The sequence below is a fragment of the Condylura cristata genome, unplaced genomic scaffold (assembly GCF_000260355.1).
Source record: "Condylura cristata isolate star-nosed mole 26May11 unplaced genomic scaffold, ConCri1.0 scaffold00020, whole genome shotgun sequence".
NCBI classification, from domain to species: Eukaryota; Metazoa; Chordata; class Mammalia; order Eulipotyphla; family Talpidae; genus Condylura; species Condylura cristata.
The window spans coordinates 26,097,965-26,121,740 of NW_004567121.1; the positions used below are offsets into that span (position 1 = coordinate 26,097,965).

General features: G+C 54.8%; 1 protein-coding gene across 1 annotated transcript in view; it reads right to left on the bottom strand.

The window, feature by feature from the left end:
• Positions 1-2,077: 2,077 nt before the first annotated feature.
• Positions 2,078-23,776, bottom strand: part of BRE (brain and reproductive organ-expressed (TNFRSF1A modulator)) — a 341,266-nt gene continuing 319,567 nt past the window's right edge. Inside the window, exon 12 of the mRNA XM_004686335.2 lies at positions 2,078-2,511. Coding sequence (XP_004686392.1) covers positions 2,448-2,511 — 64 coding nt within the window. The 3' untranslated portion in view covers positions 2,078-2,447. The remainder of the gene's footprint in view (positions 2,512-23,776) is intronic.

Consider the following 23,776-nt stretch of genomic DNA (forward strand, 5'->3'; position numbering starts at 1 on the left):
GCTACTATTTATCAAACCTTTCCGTGTGCCAATGACCCGCAGTCAACTTGGCGCTTTGTGTACTTTAACAATTTAATTCTCACAACTGCGGGAGGCAGATCTGATCTGCCCCCACGAATAGGTGAGAAAGCAAAGCTCGGGGAGATGAAGTAAAGGCACGCGCTCTGGGCTGGCTCACCCAGGCAGGGCCCCCGGCCCCCCAGCTCTGGGTCCCCAGAGCACGCTGCGCTCAGCAGACAGCATGAAATCGTGGTGGGAGTATTGACACCACGGGAATGGGCAAGCAGGACCCACTGGGGACCCTTCTTTTATTTTCCTCTTTTTAAGACACCGAAGAAACGGCTGTTAAGTATTTACCGAGCCCTGAGTGGGCTGAGGCAGGCTTCAAGCGAGCCTCTCTCCTCAAGCTCATACTCCTTCCAGTTCACGTCCACAGAGTGGGCTCTGTGCCGAGCATCATCTGGTCGTGGGCAGGCGTCCTCAGGGGCCCAGCGGCCAGGAGACTGACCGGCCTCCTGGGCCTCGGGCCCGGGGCCCCCCGGAGAGGCCTGCGCACACCTGGGCACTATTAGTAAACACGAGTCCTCATCTGTGCTGAGCTCAAGATCACTGAAATTATAAGGGCTGAGTAAGCCGGAGGCAGGATTTACGAGGTAATAATCATGTCCTCTTAGAGATGGCACTTTTCATCTTCAAAGCATTTTATGGCCATTTACTAATTAGTCCTGGGCTGCTCTCTGTGTGCAGATACAATGCCCAGTGAGGGCGGAACCAGCACGAAATGTTTAGGGACAGACGGGGGCCGTCGTCCATTTACAAGCACCGCTGGCTTCTGCTGCTGTGGAGGGCAGAAAAATCCGGTTGTGCGTCCCGGGCATCTGACGTATGAAATGGCTATTGTTCCCACCCACTTGGTGGGACCGTTTAAACCCTCCCCCCTGTGGCAAGGGGGCTGCAAGTCTTTTGAAAATTCCTCCCTGCTCACACACCTATAGTTTACGAAACCGCATGATTCCGCTGGCAAAGAAAAACCTCCAGTCTGTTCCCGAGAGTCAGGACACTGGGAGGTGCAGCACCCGCTGTGCGTCCAGAGCCAGGCTGGGTCCCGACTCTGCACCGGCTGGCCGCAGTGGCGAGGAACTCGGCCTCCTGTTGTCCTCCTCATCTGCGGAACAGGGACAAGCCCACCGGTTGCTCCCGTGAGCTGAGCTAAAGCCCAGTAGTTCTTCCGCGTTAGGCTACAGCAGCATCATCTTTCCAGCCTGAGCACCTGCGGACCCCTCGAGGTCGGCAGGGGCAGGAGGCCATGTGCCCCCACACGCTGCCCACTCTTGGCTGCCATCACTCCCCGCTGGCTAGTCACGACGCCCAGCGTCAAGGTCATGTGGCCCCGCCCTCCCCACCCATCCCGGCTGCACAGGCTCCAGAAGCCTCTCCTGGGCAAAAGCGAACCTTTTGGCTCTGGAGGCAGTGAGCCCAGTCCAGGCCCTCCAAGGGGAAAGGGTGGCCACGGGAAAGGAGTCCTCAGACCGGTGTCATGGAGCGGCGGGGGCTTGGCCCACAGCTGCCCTGGCATGGGGGGAGAGGGCTGTGTGTGTGGAAACTAGCTGGCTTCTGTCTGAGGCCCCTCCCGCGCATGTAATCCATGCTTAAGAAAAGCAGCTTGCTCCGGGTGTCCTGCTCTGCTCCTGGAGTGTGGGGAGCTGTGCCAGGCTTGAGGGCGGTTAGCACAAGCATGCCGTCATCACCACGAGACCCAACCTGGGCTCTCAGGTATCACTGGCACAGTGCTGCCGAAGCCCAGAGAGCGGCCCCCACAAGCCCAGCCCGGGAGAGGCGCTGGGAGAGAGGGAGGACAGAAGCGCTGAGGCGCCCTGGGCTGGGGCTCCCAGCTGGGTCAGGATGGGGTGTGCATGGCCAGGGGAGGGGCTGGGAGGGCGCTGGACCCGGCGCTCCTGCCTGCCTGTGCGGCTGAAACTGTACAGTTTGCTCAGTTCGGGCAGCTCTTTTCCAGTGGAGGACAGCCCACTCGGGAAATGGTGCGGTGTAAAATCCACGCCACACACTGGTTTTGGGGAAAGCAGAGATGTGTTTAATTGTAAACTTAAAAGAGGTCCCAGAGACAGAGTCTTTGCTTAAGGATGTGAGCATTTATGTCTTACTTTCCCTGGGAAAACACTGTGTCGCGACCGGGCTGTATCTGCCCCCACTGAGAGCTATGCTGAAGGAAACAGAGAGGGAGCAGCCAGCGGGGGGCTGGGGGGTGCCGGTACCGCCGCCAGCTCAGTGCGGGTTCCAGGAGAGTCGGGGCTGTCTGGGGCTCGCAAAGCTGCTGTGTGAGCAAAACGCTGCCATGAAGACATTCCAAGTGGCTTCCAGGAAGCGGCCATATGTGCTGACACGCATGTGGACAGAGGCGTCTGCTGGCCCCTCAAGACTGGTGTTTCCTAGAGCTTTCCATTGGCAAACGCTGCCTCCTGGAACTGAGGGACAAAGGTCCTGAAATAAGCCCTGGCGGGAAGGAGGAGAAAGAAAAAACCGTGGTTAGCACAAACAGCTCGAAAAGTGCAACGCAGGGCTTTCAACCTAACTCAGAACAGTTGTTATTTATTGTTCATGCATCTTGGGTTGGATTTTCCTTCCCTGCTGATGCAAAGCCCTCTGGATTTTTCCAAGGGAGGCACAGGCAGTCTGATAGCGCTAAGGGCCTGCCCACAGGCCTTGCTGGCTGCGAGTCCCACGGGACGTCACCACTCAGGTTCTGTCTGCCCTTTCCCAGGCCAAAGACGAAGGCCCGAGCTGCAGCCCAACGAGAGGGACCCAGCCCACGTCGTGTCCTCTGCGCCCTCTGAGATTTCGAGGGGGTTGCCTTTTTCAGCCCCTTGGACCTTTAACTTTGTACAGACAAGGGGGAGCTAGTAAAAGGGACTTCTGAGTGGCGCCTGGCTGCCACTCGTTGGTAAACAGGTGTGCAGTCTGAGAAGGCCAGCCAGGCTGGCAGGCGAGGGAACCTCTGGGCAGAGGCGCGTGATGGGCTCTGGGCAGACTCCCCTTCCTGGTACCTAGAGTCTAATCTGCAGAAGTGGGGCTCCACATTGGAGCCACTGGGCCCGCTCCGTGAGAGGACCCGGGTATGGCCCTGCCAGGCAGAGCTCCGGCTCGTGGAGCAGACACACACTTCATGCCGACCAGGTGAGGCGGGCACCGCGGATGCTCCGGAGAGACACAGCAGGACAGGCTGGGGGCGTGGGAGGCTGGCTGTGAGCAGGAACAGAAGGCTCTCCAGGAGATAGAGTCGGCGGGAGGAGGGGTGAGTGCCACAGACCCTGGTCACCCAGGTGTGCCTCCTTGCGCGCCTCCCCACCCCCACCGCAGCCACGGGTTTCTTCTCCAGAAACAGCTCACAATGCTGCTATTGGCAGCAGCTGGCTGCCTCCTCTCCACCACACAGCTGAAGCCCTCTCCTAGCTCCCAGCTCTTGCTCTCCCAGGGAAGCTGCTTCTAAATGTCAGCGCCTCCCTCTGGAAGCCCCCATGGATGACAAGATCTGCCTCTCACACGCCCAGATGGGCTCTCCCTGGGTGTCCCCTCAGACACACACAGGGCGTTAACCTCAGCAGCCCTCGCTGTCCTCCCAAACCTCAGCCCCCCACTTCCAACCACCTGTGGGGCACGGTGACCTGCTCTTTCTGAAATTCGAACCAGTGTGTTCCAAGTGGAAGCCGTCATCAGCATGACGTACTTGAAAGCGGTCTGGCCTGTCTGCACTTCTGTCCAGAGCCCCGCAGTGAAGTCAGCCGGAGGGCGCTTCCTCCCAGTGTGTCTCTATCCTGTCACCCCTGCCTCTGGGTCTTGTCCCACCAACAAACCCACTGAGGTGACAAGAGGCTCACCTCGCCTTTCTGCTGCCGAGTGTGGGCCTGCCCCACCCCAAGACAGCCCCTGTGTTCCCCAAACTCTTGGCCTTGCACCCAATGACTTTCACCATTTGGCTCCAAAACATTTGGAAAAAAAAAAACTGTTTTTCTCTTCTATATTCATTTTTGGGCTCATATGACCCCGCCCCCCCACCCCCCTGCAACGCACACTTTATAAACTAAGCAAGCTGAGGACCCTCTCCCGGAAAAGCTGCAGGCGCATCTCCCCCTGCACATGGTCCAGGCTGCTCCCGCCACCCCAGCCCCCCCACCAGCCACTGGCTCTTCCTCTACATGCCACCTCTGACCTCTGGGCGTCAGCTTGAAATGCCCTGGCTCCCTGGTTATCAAGTCTCCCCGTCGCCAGAAGGTTCCCTCCCTGCACGCAGGCACTGCGCCTCCCAGGACACCGTCTCATGTGCGCGCGTCTGGCTTGCCTGGCTGTGCAGCCGGCCCTGGACAGCAGGCCCTTCCTTCTCTTCTCAGTGACCCCCATAGGCCTGCCCGTGGCGAGCACTCAGCGGGGACTTCGTGGCTGTAATTAAGGTAACCACTGAGGCCACTGGTTTGCAACAGGCAGCAAACCATGTCCATTACACGTCATTTAAGAGAGGCGAACAGCCCCAGAAAGCAGACATGTGAGCTCTCGTATTAAGAGAACTAGTCCATTTTCAAACTACGCCCACAATTGGGGAGCCAAGGCCCCCAACTCCCTATATACTACTCCAGAGTCCTGAGTCAGCCAAACCTGCTGAACTTGGGACCCCAAAGCCTAACGCACTGTGTCACCTCCTAATGGAAAAGGGGCAGGCAGGGGTAAGAGGGCCCTGGCGCGTGTGAGGCGGGAGGGCGCCAGACGCTGAGCTCTGCTTCCCACGTGAGCGGGGGTGGGAGCCCGCCCCCACATGGCGTCCCCAGGGCCGTTTGTCACCTGCCTGCCGCCACCCAGACTCGAGGGCCAGCACTCCCCCTGTCCCCCCAACACGCTAGGCGTGTTGGCTGGGCAAGCCTGGTGGCCCTTCCGCAGCGTGGACTGGCTGCTGCCAACTGGCCCCCCATTCGCCTTGCTGCTCCTCGCTGCTGAGACCCCCCCCCCCACTCCAGCGTCGCCCCACGTCACGGTGAGGACGCTAAGGGGAAACGCTGGCCCCCCCCCCCCCACCCCCCCCCCCCCCCCCGGGGGACGGCCGCAGGCGAGCCCGCCCCCCCCCGGCAGCGCTGGTGAGGGAGGGGTGCGGGCTGCTGGTGGAAGGACCCTGGCCTGGGGCAGGGAGCTCTCTTCTCCCTCCACCCTTAGCTTCAGGCCAAGTCACGCTGGGTCCTGAAGCAAATCTCAGCAGCTCAAGTTTTCCCGGGAAACTTCTGGGGGAAGAGGCTGCAACAGCACAGCCTCCTTAGACGGAGAATACTCGGCAAGAGGGGGCTTGTTTCCTTCTTCAGAAATTTCTGAAGTTTCCTGTTCTGTCCTGGGCTTTCCCTGCGGAGGCAAACTGCGTGCAGCCAAGGGGAAGCGGCGCCGGCAGGGCTATTTAAAGGCACGATGCCACCAGCTGTTGCCAGTGAGCGGCTCGCTCATCCACGTGAAGTCAGTCAGGGCGGGGGTGGGGCACGGCAACTGGCTTCCATCCACTTAGATTTTTTTCATTTATTTCACTTTTTATCAGAGAAAAGGAGAGCTGCCCAGAGCTTACCCATGGCATTAGTTATCTGCCACCTTTTAAAAAACTTGACCCAAAGACAAAATGTGGGTTCCAGGGTGAGGAGGGTAGGTACCCTCACCCCCCACCCCTCTTGCCCTCGGCACGAGAAATCCCATCAGTCAAGCTCCTCACTCCACTCGGCTGGAAGGGAGTTTATTTTTAGACCAAATTAGAGCTCCGTGTGCCTTAGGACAAAGTAAGGTTCTGACCCTCTTCACTGACCTGTCCCTTTGCTCTGGGTTTTACACAATCACAACTCAATCCAATCCGAGAGCCTCAGAGTAGAACAAAACTTACAGAGCTGACCCTTGAGAAGGCTGGGAGGTCTTGCATGGTTTGGGGCGAGGCTGGCTCCTGGCCCAGGCCTCACTCAGCTCAAGACTTGGCAGGGGTGGGGGCAGACAGGCTCCTCGGACCAGGAGTTGGGGAGCTGGGTGCTCAGTGGGCCTACTTTTCTGGCCTTGGGTCTAGGGGTGACTCTTCCCTTCTCTGGCGCAGTTCCCACACCTCCAAAGCAGGGGGCTGAGCGGGGAGCCCCAAGGCCCTGCAGGCTGTGAAGGCCGCGTCCTGCAGCGGCTCTGGCCTGGCCCTGCTCCTTACTGGTGTATCACGGGGGCGAGAGATGTACCAATGGCGCTTTAGTTTCTTCCATCCTGAGAGCAGCCATGAGTTCCTTCAAGGGTGACCCTCCCAAGGATGGGCTGAGGTGGCCTGAGTAGGCAGCCGGCCAGGTGCTGGCATATCTGATGACCAAGGCCCGTCATGTTCACCAGGGCCCAGCCGTGTCTCAACGACAGGCTCTGAGTTGGGGGCGGGGGCTGGGAAGGTTAGTGCTTGTGTCAGTGTCGAAGAGGGAGGCCCTGTGTGGAAAGAGGGTGCTTTCCCTTGGTGCATCCTCACCTGGGCTTCTCGGATTACTTCTTACACTGAGCTGAGCCTGACGGCAGAGGTGGCCAGTCAGGCTTGGCCACCCAGCCAAAGCCGCTGGGCCACTGCGGCTCTTCAAGCTTAGTCCAGAACCGCCGGTGGCATCCTTGTGGTATCGAGGGAGGGGCCCTTGCTGTCTCATGTGCTGTGTGCTGGGGGGTAGGGGGCTCCATGTGCGACCCTGGTAGTCCAAGGCCCAGTCAGGGAGGCGGGTGCAGCTGTGGGCTAGAGGACAATTACAAGTCACACGGCTCTGGCCCCTGGAGGAGTCCTGCCCTCAAACAGATCTTCTGGCCAGAACATGCGTCATAAAGGGGCGGCAGCCGGACGAGCTGAAAAAGCATTGAACCATGAGGCAGAAGGCATGGGCCCCAGTCTAGGTGCTGGCTTTTTTATCATCTGGAACTGGGGCTTAGTTTTCTTATCCGTGACATCACACCTGTGGTTCAGGGACATCCCCGTGGCTGTGAGCAAGGCACCTTCCCGTTACATCAGCAGCCGAGCCCCGGCTTGACACGGGCCAGGGTGGTGCGATCACCTGGGGCGCTTCTCACCCAGGGGGCAAGGCTGGTGAGGAGCCTGCAGCACCCCAAGCAAATGTGCAGTGGCACCGTGGGCATCAGGGGCGGAGGGAAGGCCAGCTCTTCTCGGGGTCCCTCTGCCCGTCCACCGAGGGGACTTTCCAGTAAGTTGTCAGGGAAACACTGCCTGAAAACCTAAATGATCAATGTGCTCTGGGGCAGGGACTTCAGGGCATGGAAGAGTCGTCACAGGCAGCCATCTGGGGTGCCCCGGAGGCCGTGGGGTGAAGGCAGTTAAGGAATCTTTACTTCACAAGGTCTCGTCTACAGGGGTTTTCCCTGCTGGGATTAGAGTTCTGTATTTATTCATTTATTCAATGGACCTTTTCAAAAGACTAAAAATTTATGGAAGCAGCACTCGAACCTCAGCATCCACACGGCTCTAAGAGGACGAAGACAAACAGGCCTACGGAGCCCGAAGCGCGGGCTGCAGGCCGCTGCGCCTCGCAGGCGTGCGGGGCGTCGCGGGGCGCAGACAGGCGCAGAGGCGGGCAAGGCGCCCGCCCAGCGCTGCCCTGGCCCAGGCTGGGCACGGGGAGGGGTCCTGCCGTCTCGCTGCCTGTGGCCTTGTTTACTCGAGACTCGCTGTTTTGCAAGAGCTTCAACAGTTGCCGCTTTCCAAAGCCCGACTCTGTCGTCTCTGGGATTCAATGCTGCTTTTCTTTGGGCAGTCGCAAGATTGGGCTTCTGATGTCTGCGAGAGCAGGGCCCACAGGGTGGCGGGTGGGAGGGGCAGGGAAGTGGTTCAGGGACACGACCCTTTGCCGTCAGGCAATCAAGGAGTGGAAATCAAGTCAGAATTCATTTTTGCAAATAGAGGCAAGTTCTAAACATCTAGAGCTCATTTCTTTTTCCAGTTTTCTTCTGCAGCTGTGACTTCAACGGGCACGTGTTTTTAATCAGTCAGAAGAAAACCGATGTGGTCTGAAAATCAAAGCTGTCCTGTAAATAATGTAAGACAAGTCCTGCTAATCATTCCTCGCGGTCTCGCCTCGTCCTCACTGTCCTGAATGGCCACTGTACATACCGACTCATTTGGGCTGACTCTCCGTGTCAAAGGGCCATCCTGTGACGAGCGCCCTCCGAGGGGGCCAGGCCTCAGTCAGTGCCCTTCGCCCCCGCCCAGCGGTGGGTGCTCGGAAATCAAGAGACGCAGCGGCAGCCGGCGGGAGCTATGCCGGCGAGGCCGCCTGCTCGCCGCCGTGGGCTTCGGGAGCAAACAGGCAGCTGTACGGGTTCACAGAAGAATCTCCAGTGCCAACCCTTGAGCGGACTGTTTATTTTTTATTGGGGGGGGGGGCAAGCTTGCAAAACAAGGAAATTAGCACACACGAGCTGCAGGGGCTTGTCATCACACGGGGAGACGCGCGCCACGCTCGCAGCGCTGGGCAGGGCCCGCACCCTCGTGGCTCAGCCTCTCCTGTGCCGGAGTCACGCGCAGTGGGCCTCCAGCCTCCCGCCTGCCTGGTCTGTCTTGAGTTTGAGATGTTTAGCTTGGTGTCTAGACTGCACCTTCAACCGCCCGGGCTCCTCGCCTGTGAGGGGCTCAGGCTGGAGCCTCAGTATGTGTCGAATTAAGTCAACCTGAGGACTTCAACAAACAACAGGCTGAAAACCATTTCTACACATCAAAGTATTGGGATGAAATCCGCTTCCTTCTAAATCACAGGGTCTCCTGAAGTGCGTACTAGAATGACCACAATTCCCCAGCAGTCCCTCCAGAGCCTCTGGAGCCTGGCCAGTTCCTTCGGGCCACAGCCTTGTGCATTATTTCCATAACCGTGGGGCCAGGCCTCGCCCAGCTGCAGGCCTCTGTTCCCTTGGGCTCCCCGCGCCCCTGCGATGTATGAGCAGGGGCGGGGGCTGTGCTCACGGGCTCTGCGGCCCCCCAGCACCAGGCTGCCTCCTCTCCTGCACACACAGGCCACATCCCTGCCCCTCGCCACACCCCTCGATTAGCAACTCCAAGTCAAGGCCGCTGAGTATCTTCACCGACCCAGCTGGCCCGGCTTGCACATAGAGGCCAACACCATTTCTCAAACGAGCGTAAACGTTTGGTGAGGTTAAAGCGTACTTTAGAATTACAGAATTCTCTAACAGCAAGAAACCCAGGTCACAGTTAAACCAGTACAGGGAAGGGGAAATGGAGAAGTGTGGATGGTCCGTCTAAATGGCGTGGGCCAATTCTAGCTGTTAGCAAATGTGATCTCTATAAGGGGCGACTCACAGACAGTAGTAGTTTGGGGCAGGAATGGACACTCCCCTCCACCCGCGGCTGGCCGAAGGCCCCAGCCTAGCCACTCTCCTTGCTCTCAGGTGCTGCTGTTTCCGCCATGTTTCCTCCTACTTCCTGAGAGGCTGGAGAAGGGGGTGGCAGTGTGGCGGGGGAAAAAGGTTAGGCCCCAGCTTAGGAGCCAGCTGAGATGATGGGGTGCAGCTGGCTGGGCTGGGGTGTGGTGCGGCCTGAGGCTCAGCAGAGCCACAGGCCCCAAGTTCATCGCGTGCCCTGTCTGTGCCTGCCTGGGAGCCTCTCTCAGACGGCGGCGCCAGGGCTGCGGGCGCTTTAAGTCCTCTGTTTGCTCTGCCCAAGGCCGCACGGAGCTCCAACGGGCTCCTGCTGACCCGTGGGCCTGGCGTCTCTCCACAGGCGGCCCGAGGAAAGCTACTCACGCAGCTCACCTGCGCCTGACTGTGGGGCAAGCCGGTCGCCTGTCTGCTGGTGCTGAGTCACTGCCAAGGTCACAGATTACCCTCTGCTGCTTAGTCAGGAAAAGGGGAAAAACCAAAGGATGGCCCTCGAAGAGGAAGTGCTGGGGCCCACTGGGCAGCCAAGTGGGGTGCGGGTGCTCGCAGTAGGGCTCACCGCTGGGACTGTGCCTCAGGGCTCAGCACAGCACCTCTGGGCATCAGCCTCCACGGGAAGGTGCCAGAGCCTGGAGGATGGAGGCAGAGCAGGACTGGCGCGCACCTCCCTCGGCACGAAGTCATCTGTTCCCCCAGAGAGCCTCTGGGGCTCTAGTTGCTGTCTGCCTGGCTGGAGCGTGGTCTCGCCCCTAGGAGGCCATGACCTCTGCGGCGAGGGTGCTGGGCTGAGTGTGGACGCTCGGGCCTGCCCTGTGATTGTTCTTTTTGGTTTGGCGGCCCTCCTGAACATCATCTTAGCCTCCTCCATAAGAGCTAGGATTGCCACAAGCACGTGCTACCAACTGCGGCCGCACCCACATTTGTTCCGCCAGCGCCGCCCCCGCCCTCTCGCAGGTTTGCTCTGGGGGTGCTGCCTGACGCGCCAGCCCTCACCTCGGAGCCTGCGGCGGGCGCTGGTGGGCAGAATACTGACTGTGATAGCAAGGGGCAAAAGGACTGGACTTGACCGCCCTCTTGCTCGCCCATCTGGTTTCTAGAAGAACTCAACCCACCCTAAGGAAGAGTGAGGCCTACTCTGTCTGGAAAAGGGAAAGAAAGTGCCAGACAGCATGTGTAATCCACACAGGCGCACGACACCCAAAATGTTCTCTAATAACGAGCCCCAGAAGAGCAAAGGATGCCAGAAGGTCACTTTAACATTAAAGTCGGTTGGCATCTTAAAACCCTGCAGGGTGCTGAGGAGTACGCGCTCTGTCCAGGGCCGTAACACGCGAGGGCCTGTCATTCCAACAAAACCACGTGTGGGGGAGGAGCAGGGAGGCCTGAGCTGTGATCTCAGCTGGCTTTGCTCTTGTCATGTGGCCCCAACAGCCACTGCACATCTCTGAGTCCCAGATCCTCATCTGAAAAGTGAAGGGGTGGCCTCGAAGTTCCCTTCCAGGCCCACTGCGCGACCATCCACCACCAGCACCACCATCACTGCTTTGGGGCCATCCACGCACATTAGCTGGAGACCATTTCGGAGGCGGGAGCAGTCATTCGTAAATGAGCCCACCTCTGCTTTGCCAGGCGTCCTCTCAAGACCCTTAACCAGCATCGTCAGAGGAACTGTGCGTGTCTGAAATGTCTAGGACCTCAAAAATGGGTCAGCAGCCACCTCTTCCTTTCATCCTTCAGACAGCAGACAGCCAGATCCATCCACACCAGGAAGCTTCCTCAGCAATGGTCTGGTTCCTGCAGGGGTCAGGAGTTGGATGTGGCTACAGCACGGCCACAAGGGGACACACAGACAGGGCCCCAGGGGAGACAGCTGATGCAAACCCTCGGCAGGAGTTGGGGGGCTTCACCACGGTCTTAGCCACGGCCAAGCCTTTCTCGGGCGCCCCGCCCCCACTGCTCGGGAACAACTACACGAACTTTCTTCTTGGGCTCTGCTCTCCTTTCTGCTCGGAGCTATACAGAGCATCACCCAGCAGGCCAGACGTCTAGCACCTTTAATGACAATAATAATAATTTGCATTTATACAAGGTCTTTCATGGGGGGAATCTTAAAAGTGTATCACAAACAATAATTAATTCCCCTTTGCAACTCTGGGAGCCAGTTAAGTAGGAGTCCCTTTACTTTGCATTAAAGGGTACTTTCCTGAACCATGCAACTTGTCGGGGGCCTCTCTGTGTAACCCAAACCTACCTATCCTCAAGGCCTGGCACAAGCACAGGCCCTCTGCTGCCAAGCCCTGTCCACAGCCAACTGTCCTGCCTCAGGAGCACCACAGCACGAGCTGTCGGCCATCCATGGGTACAGATGAGAGAAACTCGGGGGGAAGAGACCTCAGGGACCCTGTGAAAGATAGGATTTATCCTAAGGTGCTTCTGGGGAGGTGGGGTGGGGTGGGCTTCAGTCTCTGCCTGAATGCCTGTGCCAGGGAGAGCTCATTACTTAAAGGCATCTCTGATAGTTCTTCCTTCTCCTGAACTAAAATTTTGTCTCTTGGGAACCCCCACCCATGGGTCTTGCTATTCCTTCTGCAACAAAATAATCCTACCCAAAACTGTCTGGGTTGCTGGAGAAGTCTCTTGTATACACTTTGTTTACTTCTGCGGTCGCCCTCGGGTGGAGCTTGTGGCTCACACCTCCCTGAGGTTCACTGAGGCCTTGTCAACTGAATGAGGTGGTGTGTGTGTGTGTGTGTGTGTGTGTGTCGGGATGGGGGGGGGTTGGGGGTGGGGGGATGCGCACAGCAGAGGCCCTAAGGCTAGGCTGCTGACCTGAGTGCAGGCCCAGTTCCAAATGCCACTCTTTAGACAGCCCCCCACCCCGTGGTCACTGACTCGGCCCCGCCCCTCTGTGCAGACATCAGAGACTTTGCACCATTTGGGTGCTGCACCTTAATGACACAGAGCCACCTGAATTTTCTGTGGAATGACTGACTGACAATGAGAGTGCGAATCCTAACCACTAGGCCACCAGGGACCTCTGATGGACACTGAACGGCTAGTGGTCTTTCATAAATCTCTGCTTCGGACTAGGTGGGATGGTCCATGCAGGGACTGGGTTGTGGGGGAGCAAGTCTTCAGTTTTTAGTTAACCCTTCTTTATCAGAATAAAACTTTGCACTAAACTTGAGGATTATCAACACAGAACAAGAGGTGCATGGTCCCCTCTTTGAGGTGGTACAGATAGGACAGGACTCAAGATGGGGACAAATGAAGACCCTGGTTAAGCTTCATTCAGAAGTTAGACTTCCGGGGGCACCAGCACCTCCTGATTTCTAGGCCCTGGCTGGAAGCTGTCTGCCTGAAAAGACACCCGTCCTTCTGCCGGGGCCCACTGTTGGGGGGTTTCTCTGGTAGCTGACCACAGGGAGCTGTGTGCGCTGGCATCAAAGGCCACTGTCCTAAAGCCTGTCCCCAGCAAGCCTGAGGTTGGGCTTGTGGTGCCAATCTCATTCTTTGATTTCACATGAGTCCCTTCTGGGGTCTGGAATCGGGGTGATCGTTTTCGACTTGGATCTGGCCTGAGGTCATTGACCTGGGAGCTATTCAGGAGAAGAAAAATGGGTCAAGGAGGGAGTGTGAAAGAGTGATTCTGTGGCAAGAACGCACCCCAACCTCCCCACCTGATTCAGAGGGAAGAATATGGATGTTGGCGCGAGGAGCTGAATTCAGATGTGGCCTCTTAGCTGTGTGCGCTGGGGAAGTCACTTCACCTGCGTGGGCTTCTCTCCGAGGGGGCCCACAGGACTCGTGTGGCTGGTGCCAGCACTGTGCTGGGACCGAAAGCAAAACACAACCCCTCAGCTTCCTTCCTGAGGGTGCTGAGTGCGCGAGTGGACTACCTTGGTACTTGGAATTTTATAGTTTGTAAACTGTCAACATTTGCCAACTGGGGGAGTTCTCGAGCACTGGGCCCTTGCAACCAGGCCAATGTACGGGGCATGCCCAGGGCCGACGGCAGTCAGTGGCCACCAGCCTCCCCACGGGCACAGCAGCAGTGATGCCCACCTACTGACCTCGTCCCGCCCAGGGCATCTTTCCAGAGCCCAGGGTGAAGAGCTCTTGTCCCCAGGACTCTTAACTGTTGCTTAGCACGGGCGCTGCACATTTTGAGCGCTCGGATCTGTGAAAGACTGTGTTTCCTCTTGTTCCCAGTAGGCGTTTAGAACCGAGAGGGGACAGGAAGTAGGTATTACGTCTTTGGCTACTGTGGGCTCACAACTTCTTTCTTCCCAATCCTCTAGCCTCTGCACTGCTGGGAACCGCAGACAGATGCCAAATGAAAAGGAAATCTTTCAAAATTTGCCCACATAACTGGCCCAAACACAATTTTCAATGTGAGCTGAGAGGTGGAAATCGGATCTGACCACAAAGCCATCTCCTTGTGGAGAATTCACCAGAGCTGGCTAAAATCGCTCTGACAAAGCACCCTGCAGAGCGTCCTGGGGATTGTGGTCATCGCACACACGGGTGAAGTGAAGACCAGCGCCGCGGGGTGAGGTCAGCTCCTACCAGTGAGCGCGCCTGCCCTGGCCCTCCTCACACGCCGCACTGTGCTGCTCGCACGCTGCATCTGCAATACCATCCTGTGGAAAGCCCTATGTGCTCCTTGAGCTGAGCCAGGTTTAGGTCAGAAGTTGGCAAAGAGGCAGCAGACACGGGCTCTCCAAAATAAGCACCTCAACTAGATCAGAGCCTCAGTGCCCGCTGGGAGAGGACCAAGTCTTTGTGCTCTGGCTGGAGGCACCCGCCTTCTAGCTGAGACTCGGAGCCCCCTCAGGGCAGTCGTGTTGCCGGGACAGGGAGTGACAGGTATGCGCTGGGCCAGCCCTGGCTGCTGTGGTCTCAAAATCCAGAAGAGTTCAGTGGCTGCTGGCCAGCCAGGCTCCTGGGGTACCATCCCACAATCTTCTAAGGCAGCAGGTTTTGGGAGTGCAGCTTCTGGGGGCTGGGAGCGGCTGACTGCAGCCCCACTCTGCCTGCTAAGCTGCTGCTCCCCCAGGGCTCTGCCAGGAAAGGAACAGCCATTAGGTACACTGCACCCATCCAAAGGGGGCCGCTTTGTCTAGTTGGCACAAAAGCTGCGAATAGACCAGGGCTGCCCTGATAAGAGGCCCACTCTTTCCCATCTGATGATTCCTATCATCCTCCAGAACCTGGGTATGGAATGCAGGTCACTGGGGTGCAAATCCCATAACTTAGAACCGTGTTTGGACTGGCACTGGGGCAAGAAGTTTAGAAAGATTAGTGTTTTTCCAGTCCCTGCATGTTTAAAGGCACCTCCAGGATCCATTCCTGCTTTTCTCACCTCACTCCCGCTAGCCTCCCAGTTTGAGCTATTCCTGCCCCCGCCTACTGCTCAGACTTGGAGAGTCAAGCAAACACACACAGGCCAGGAGTGGGGCGGGTGGCACCACACAGCTCGGACAGCATCAGCTCCCCTTCCAGCTATGCTCATCCAGCGGACCAGTCAGTGATCTCTGCCATGTGGGTACAAGTGCAGGTCCCAGTTTGAGGCACAACGTTGAACGCAGACAGAACTTTGCAGCTGACGTAGCTGGTGGACACCACAGCTGAGCCTTTAGACCAGTAGAGTACTGCAGGCCAAGCCCTCGCCCAGGCAGATGTCAACAATGTTAGAGCATGCTTTGTAGGGCGAATGACGAAAGGGAAAAGGCGCCCCCTCCTCCTTTTTTTTTTTTTTTTTGAGGTAGCCCAAAGAAGAGCTACTACTCAGAGTTCTTCCTGTGTGAACGGCCACAAGTTCAAAAGCCATAGGAAGTTGGTTCTGAAAAACCCTAAGCTCTTATGGCCTAGGAAAAAGCAAACTTTTTCTGTAAAGGGTTGGACAGTAAATATTTTCAGCTCTGCAGGCCATACAATCCATCTCAACACTTCAACTCTGCCCCTGTAGTGATAGCAACCACAGGCAATGTGTACACGAAGGGGTGTGGCTGTGTCCCAATAAAACTTTATTTACACTAACAGGCAGCTGCCTAGATTTGCCTTCAGGCTGTTGGCCAATTTTTAAATCTAGTCCAACCCTTCTATTTGCAGAAGAGAAAGAGTTTCTTTCACAGTCACAGGACCACCCAAGACCAAGACCAGCACGGCCTGGCAGGAAGAACAGAGATAAAGGCCTTGTAGCCGCCAGGGTGAAGTTATTCAAGAGGCATCATGGGAAGACTGGAGATTTTCAGTCACACATTTGATTTCATCAGAAAGGTCCAAAATGCAAGAGGAAAGCCACACGTTAAAATCTCCTGACAGGGAGGGAAATGCACTGGACTGTGGTGGTGGCACATGGGTGATTTGGTGATGGGAAGCCCCCGGGGATTACAACTGAGATGGAAAAAAAAAAAATGCACAAAATGATGTAAAAAATAAACTATTATTATATTGTTTATATTGTTTTAAAAAAAAAAGAAAGAAAGAAAGAAAGAAAAAAATATGTTAAAAAAAAAATCTCCTGACAGGTTAAATATAATAGGTTGGTGAAGCTTGGCCTAAGAGGTGTAACCAGTGGGTACTTCCTATCTGCTAGCTGCAGGCACAGTCTTAAAATGCCTCTGGGAAGGCTGAAGGAGAGGGAAGCAGGGGCCTGGCAAGCTACTGGCACTTGTTTGTGAGCAATGATGGAAGAAAACAGCAAATTCATGTTTTCCAGTCAGCAGCTAGTCAAACATCTAACAGCACATAAATGGTCAGAGGACAAACCCTCTCGTCCAGGGCTGAGAACAGGTTGTTTTGGCTGCCAAGCATTTTCAAAACAAGGTTTTTTGGTCTTATGACAGGTTGTGGCAAGAAGGGGAAAGTAAAAGTGGGAAGATCCCATGATCACTGCTGCGGCCAGCGTCAAGCTCAAGCTCAGAGCACTGATCAATCTGGTCTCTGGCGAACAGCAACCAGCTCACCAGTGATCCTGCTAAGAACCCTCTGGCAGCCAGATAATCATGCCAGTCTGTGAGGAAGGTCAAGCTTACTCTTACGCTCAAGAGTGCTGTTCTGCTCAAACCTATACCTTGCTTTGTTTAAATTTTCACCTCCTGTTACATGGTCAAATTATTCCTCTGACACTGAGGTTAAAAGCCATCTGCTCTGAGGTGGATTTTTCCAATTGAACTGTAAAACACTTGGGCAGGATAGAGTAAAGAGATCAGCAGGCAGGCGCTCACTACTAGGTGGGACCATGGTCAGGCTGACCTTAGGAAGTGCCAGCGCTCCCCTTCATGGGTGGTGGTCGCCCTCCTGTCAGGGACCCAGCAGCCTGCCTGAAGGAGTGGATGAGTGAGAGCAGAAAGCCGTGTGGCAGTGCCAAAGGGCAGTGCCAAAGGACACGCAGATGGGGAGCTGGGGGCTGTCGTTATCAAACCATGTAGAGAAAAAGCCATAAAGTAACGAATGCTTGTGCTGTAATTCTTGGAAATCCTGAGTTGCTCTGAGGAATAGCAGTGGTCTGCTATATTCTTCCACATCTACTACTACAAGGCTGTGGGTGGAAAACAGACTTAAGTTCAGAATTCAATTCTCAGTGGCCGTGTGACCTCCGGTAAGCACCCCGCACCTCTGGAAAGTGAGGCGAGGCAGCCGGACCACCCTTCCAGCTCTGACAGTGCCCCTCGGACTGAGTCACCTCAGGTCACTGACACCACCAACTTCCCACCGGGACAGCTGAAGCCCCCACTTTAGCAATATTCTTGAGAAAATCTCTGCAGCAGATGGCTTGTCCTTATACCCCAAGATATTATCAGACCGCAAAGCCTGTCTTCATTTGCCAGTTCTCTTCGAGAATATTCTAAGACAAGAGAGAGCCAGGCTGATGCAAGACATCCTTCCCCACTTTACCCCTGGCCCCTCGCCCCCCACAAACACTCATGGTAGGACCCGTCAGCACCCAAGGCCTCTAGCCAGGAAGTCCAAGCCTGCTGCACAGACCCTTTATTACCTGAGAGAGAAGACGGGGAATCTCCATTCCCCCAACAGGCACACAGCTAGAGTCCTGCCTGCTGCTTGGGCCACCCCTCAATACAGGAGGGATATTAAATTCCAGATAAACAATGTTTCAGTATACCTACGTCCTGAACAGTGCATGGAACATACTGACTTATTTGTCAGTTATTTGTTGACTACTCAAATTTAACTGTGAGTCTTATATTTTCATTTGTTAAAAGTGGCAATTCTGGCCCTCCCTGGTGGTGCAGTGGGTTAAAGCACAGCACTAAGAAGCTAAAGCCACTTCCGCATGAGTTCGATTCCCGCCTGTCCTGGAGGTGACCACAAGGCGCGGCAGACCTCTCCTGACCCGCCCGCTGCTCCCCTCAACAGTGTACTTCGTCAATCTGCCTGTTCTGCTCCCTACTCTGTCTCCGGTGAAGCCTCTCGTCGTCACCCCTAAGCCTCTGGCCTGTACCCCAGTTCTGTATGCACAAATAAATAAATCTTAATAAATAAATAAATCTAAATCTGGAGAACAAGTGTGGGTTTTCCAAAGTACTGGGCTTTGAGGCGGTGAAGAAATGGGTGTAAGGGCCTAGGACAAATGCCTCTTTGCAACTGTTCCATGAAAGTGACTGCAGAATTTCATTTTCCTCACTTCATTATTTCCAGGCCAAGAAGGAACATTATGGTTTATAGATCTCTACCAAGGCAGGTCACTGTTTCCATAGGAAACCTGTGAATTTAAGAGAAACTTTATTGCCTACCATTAATTGAACACCAACAACATGGCACATAACAGTCATTTCCCATTGAACAACACCCTCTGTGAGGGAAGGTAGTTTTCCTCATGTATTGCTGAGAAAACCAAAGTCTAAAGAGTCACCAAATATGGCAAGAAAGAGTTAGGTCCAAGATTTGAACTCTGCGTGGTCTGACTCCAGGAGCACTGCAGGCGTCTGCCCCTACCCCCAATACCTTCTTTCTCTCCTGCCTCCTGTCCTGACACCCTCTTCAATGGCTACTTAGAACTTTCATGCTTGCTGACTCTGGGCCTGGCACGAGTCCTCCTACAACGCCAGCTTCCTCCACCTTGGGAAACACACATCACGTCTCCCTGGCACTTGTCTTGACGTTACCTGCCTCCTGCGCGTGTTGCTGCCTTGTAAGAGTTACTTATGTAGACATCTATCCCCCTTCCAGTTTGGTGATGGCAGGGGCTGTGACCCACACATCACTTAACACATGGTGCCTGACATCTACTTTGTCTTTTTTAAAAAAAGATTTATTTATTTATGCATGTAAGAACTGTGGTACAGGCCAGGGTGCGAGGGGCAAGAGGATTCACTGGAGACAGAGTGGGGAGCAGCACAGGTGGATCAACTGAAATACACTGCTGAGAGGAGCAGCAGCAAGACTGAGCCATGTGGGTCACCTCCCTGGCCAGGGATTGAACTTATGCTGCAGTGGCTGTGGACAGCTTCACAGTGCTGCGCTTTACCCCACTGCACCACTAGGGAAGGCCCACGACATCTACAAATGTTTGAATGAATGGGAAGTGAGCTGGTAATCTAAGCAGAACCTACTGGAAATTTCTGTCACTATAAATCCATGCTGGGGCATGCTAAACTTGGGCACCAACCAAGGTACAAATAAGTCAAGAGACTGTAGTTCTGAGTGGAGCTTTGAGGCCTGGTGAATACTGGGAAAGTCAGGCCTGGGACCTGAGGAAGATCGGCAGGACAGTGCAAAACAGAATGTCAAGCTCATGTCCTCAGTTCCTACACTAAGTGACTCTGTGACCTTGGACAAGTCACTTCACTTTGTGGGTAAAAATGAAAATAACTGTAATAGCCGTATATGTATCTATTTATAGGGTTGTTATAAGAAGGCTTTAAGATACACCACCTTTAATATAAAAGGCCATGCCGCTGCAGTGTAAGCACTCAGTACGTATTTACCGCAACTTATGCCATCACCATCATTTATGATTACAAGGGACTAGATGATCCATTATCATTTATTTTGAGAAAAATAACAGTCATGCCTTTTACATATTTGATCCAGTAAATTTCACTTTTCTGGACAATTGGAAAAATAACAGTTTAAGGATTATCCAATCCCCAGAATGATCAATAAAGGGAAAGTTGGTTTTCTAAATTTTGAGCTTTATAAGTGCTAAGAGTTTCCCACTTCGCAATTCTGCTCTATACTCAGTGTACTGAGTAGTGAACGCCCTGTTGTAAGAGGGAATCTCCTCGGGGATGGACATTCCAAACACCCACAGTGGGGTCTGCAGCTGGGGCGCTTCCAGATGGTGCATGTGTTTTAGCAGCTGGAGGGCGCTGGAGGGCGGCAAACTTGGGCACGCGCACCGTGATCCCCCTGCTCTGAACACGCCTACAGAGTCTAGATCGAGCGTTCTTACATGTCTGCTGAGAGCCCGCAGGACGACTGCAGAAACCACGACAAGACACTTGACTTCTCCCATCATGGCGGCTCTGATGCCCGTTCCTCTGCCTGGCAACCCAGCCCTGACCAGCCAGGGCACATGCGGAAGCAAAGCACTTCTGTTCAGAAATGCCTTTGATTAAGGACTGCCCTAGATGACCCTGCCTTACTTCTGCTTTCGTGGCTTCCATTTTCCATCAGGCGTGACTAAGCGCCAGAGGTTCTGGCTGTCTGGACAGACGGGGTCACTGGACCTTTCCTGCTCTTCTCAGGGCACAGCCTCCTGCTGCGTTGGAGGCAGCCAGGAAACAGTGTCCCCCTTTGGTCTGCCCATGGGGATATGTTTCCCTTTCTTTCTTTCGTGCACTGACTCAGGTATACGTGCAGAAACAGGGCTGTTTACCTACTCCTGAAGGCACTCAATGCAGTCTTTACAGTCCCAGAAGATATTTCTGCTCAAGAATACCCTGGGCTTTCCCCAGAGGCACCGTGGCCTTCAGTCTCCTGAGTGACCCTCTAGGGAGAAATCCCAGGAGAGCCCGTTCTGTAGGTGAGTGGATGGCACATGGGCACACTGACCCCCAGCCCCCCGCTTCGCCGTGCTGCGCCTGCGCAAGGCAGTAGGAAGCAGGCAGCAGGAAATGGGTGGCCAGAGGCGGCCTGGGCACAGGGTGACTCAGTGCACAGGGTTCTAACCTTGCTACTGTGCAGTGTGGAATAAATTCTTCCAGGAAATGAAAAGAAGAGTGGAGTGTCAAGTCGAGGCCAATCACTATGCTTAGGGTTTTATGCCAGCTAGTTCATTTAATTCCTACCACAATGGTTAGTGCTTACCATGCTCAATCTCGGATGACCTCTAAGGTTCCTTGCATGTTCTATGTCCTGAGACTGCACCCTGATGTCGCCTGTGGAGGTACATTCCTGCTCGGTCACCTAGCTTAGCTCTGCTGTTGTCTCTGCAGTTTGTAGTCACTGCTCCCCATTCTGCTCACCTCTAAGGCGCTTCTATTTGAACAAGTCATGAGTCTAGTTCATTTTCACAGGCGGCCCCGCTGCTGAGGGATCTGACAACAGACAAGACAGGACCCTGCTTCTGCAGCAGCAAGGCCTCTACTTGTCATTAATGGTCTGCACAAAGAGGATGGTCCCTTTGATGCTTCCCTGTTTTTCTAGAATTCATGCCTTAATGAGAAGCGCTAGAAAGGAGCGGCTGGCCCTCCTGCCTTGGCTGGACTCCACATCTCCCGGGACGGCCGTGAGCAGCCCTGGCGGCACCTGTCAGAAGCCAGCACGCACATCTGAACAGTCAGGCCTAATTCCCAAGAAGCTGTTTTAACTTGACATCTGAAGATGTATTACATCTAGAGCTATTTTACTGGGTGTGGGTTCAGGGCATATGTGTGCACGTTCCGCGACTGAAGTGTTCTATAAATATCAGATACGGGCTGTACAAAAAAGCATCACGTACATAGTGTGCTTAATTCCACTTAGTAATGTTTTCAATTCTTGTCTGACCTCTGGCAACAGAAATGGAATTTTCTCAACATGAACAAAATAAGTATGCTAAGCTACCTTAAACATAAATTGCACCCAGAAATATTAGCGCTTAGTGATCATCGGGTCTTACTTAGCCTAGTAATTCAGACAAGGTATCAGGCCCAGTGAGGGGAAGTGTCTTTCCCAAGATCACAGTAAGTTAATCATGGTGCTCAGAGGACACCATGACTCTCAAGTCCTAAGCCATTTATGTATTTACTCTTTAAAGGCCAAGTGCCACACACCATGCCTCACCTGAAGTGAGGTGTGTCGCACGTCTGACCTACATCTCCTACGTATGGGCAGAGGAGGTTCTTGGGGGGAGCATGGCCAGGCCAAGAATGGCTGTTTCTCTTCAATGGAGCAGGTGGGGTTCGGGGTGGGATGCACCTGGGGGGTCAGAGGGAAGGGGATGCCCCAATCCAGCCCCTCTACCTTTCCTTGCAGGCTCTTTGAGGCAACTATCTTTCCAAGAAAGAAAATACATGCCCCTAACTTACAAACAAGGAAGTAGCTGTGCTTGGTTATCACCAGTACTTCCCACAGGGGTGGGGTGAGCCCCAAGCCTGCGGACTCAGTAGTTCCCACAAAGGTACAACTGGGTCAATTTCTGGGTCTCTGGTCACAAGCAGCTTCTTTTTGCGTGACTGGGACCAGAGAGTAAACCCTAATGCTGCTTTCCAGGAAAACAGCATGGAAAGCGGGATGGACCGGAGGAGCCCAGTGCTAAGGCAACTCACAGAGGGCCCAAGAAGGAATCAAAGAGAGCCAGGGACACAGACGGAGGGCCTGGAAGATGGCCCGAGGGGGCCCCGTGAAGGAGTTGGGAGGCCGGGCCAGGCCACGAGCGCCTGGTGCCTGGTACAGCCGGGCCTGGGAGAGCTGGAAGCAGGGTACGAAGCAACTCGGAGGTGAGGCTGCGTCGGCAGCAACTGGTGACCAGGGTTTTTAACGGAGCTGATCACTGCACAGCAACAGATGTCCGGCTCTAATAAATCACATGTTCTCTCTGACCTGCGCAATCTGGAGAGGATGCTGCAGTCAGGCGATCTGGATCCCTCCCCACGCGCTCTCTCTTATGAAAAGAGAAACACTCACAAAAATACTTTTTGAAATGATTTTCTTTAACGTCTAGCGTTCCGGTTCTTCCATGTTATTGATCTGCTTTCTTTTTTCTCCTCGGCTTCTCTATTTCTAACCCCAGCAGGCGTGGGTGAGCCTGCCTGTGCAGGGCCCGGAGAGGCAGAGGTGGAGGCTGGGCCACCTCGGCTGTGCCCAACTCCTTGCCATCACCGCTGCCTTTCCTGTTCTCTCAGGGCACTCTGATGCTGGCCTGGGTCTGGAAAATTCCCTCTCCTCTCCCAAGGGGAGTTCAGCTAAGATGAGGCTGGGATTTTTTAAAGGGAACTATCCCTAGGAAACTCAGGCAAAAACAAAAGAAAGTAGAAAACCCATGAATCATAGCAGCTGTTGGGCTTTCAGGCTCCGCCCCTAAGGTCTCACCCGGGGCGCCCGCACATGCCTCGGGGATGGAGGCCAGACCCCTGCTCCTCTGCTCACCTCAGTGCTCTCCGGCTGTCAGCCGCCCTTCCTGCCCAGAGTGCCTCAGTTCCGAGCACTCACTAGCGGCCACAATTCTTACCTCCCGGGTCAGCCCCTTCCTTTGGGGGCTAGCAGGGAGTTCCAGAAATTCTGATATAAAGGGGAGGGTCGTGGGGGGTCGTGCTCTAGAAGAGGAACAGGAAACCCCTCTAGGGTTTCACTGACGCTGAGTGCTGCTGAGATACTGGCTCAAGGCTGGGCCAGCCGGGCTGCCTCCTCCACTTTCCCTGGCGCGGACTGCGGGCAGGCCTGGCTCCACAATGAAACTGCCACAGAAACAAAGCTCAAAGAATCTTGCTGCTGGGAGGAGCTACCGAGAGGGAAAGCAGAAACGGAGGAATGATTCACTGTTGGAGAAGCAAACACAGACAGGCTCACATCAAGACTCTGCATACTTCACGAAGCCCTTCCTCCAGCCCACCTTTGGCCCCCCCAAGAATTCTCTGGCCTCAGGGCTCCTGCAACCAGGCGGTGAAGTATGGGAATGCCATACTTCATGTGCTCCCCGGGGCCCAGAGAGGCCTCAGAGGCCACTGGGTGGGAACAGACCCACTGGGTGGGGGAACCTACGCCTGTCTCCTGAATCAAAGAGAGGAGCTCTATTTTTGTCTGCTTTGTTTAGAGGAATAATGCGCAATAATGGATTGAAGCATTTGGCAACTAATGAGAAGTTTAAAGAAAATAGTGTCTTTGGGAATACAGAAGTATTAATGATGAAAAATAACTGAAATAGTCCATAATGTGAGATTATCTTTTAAATCCTTGA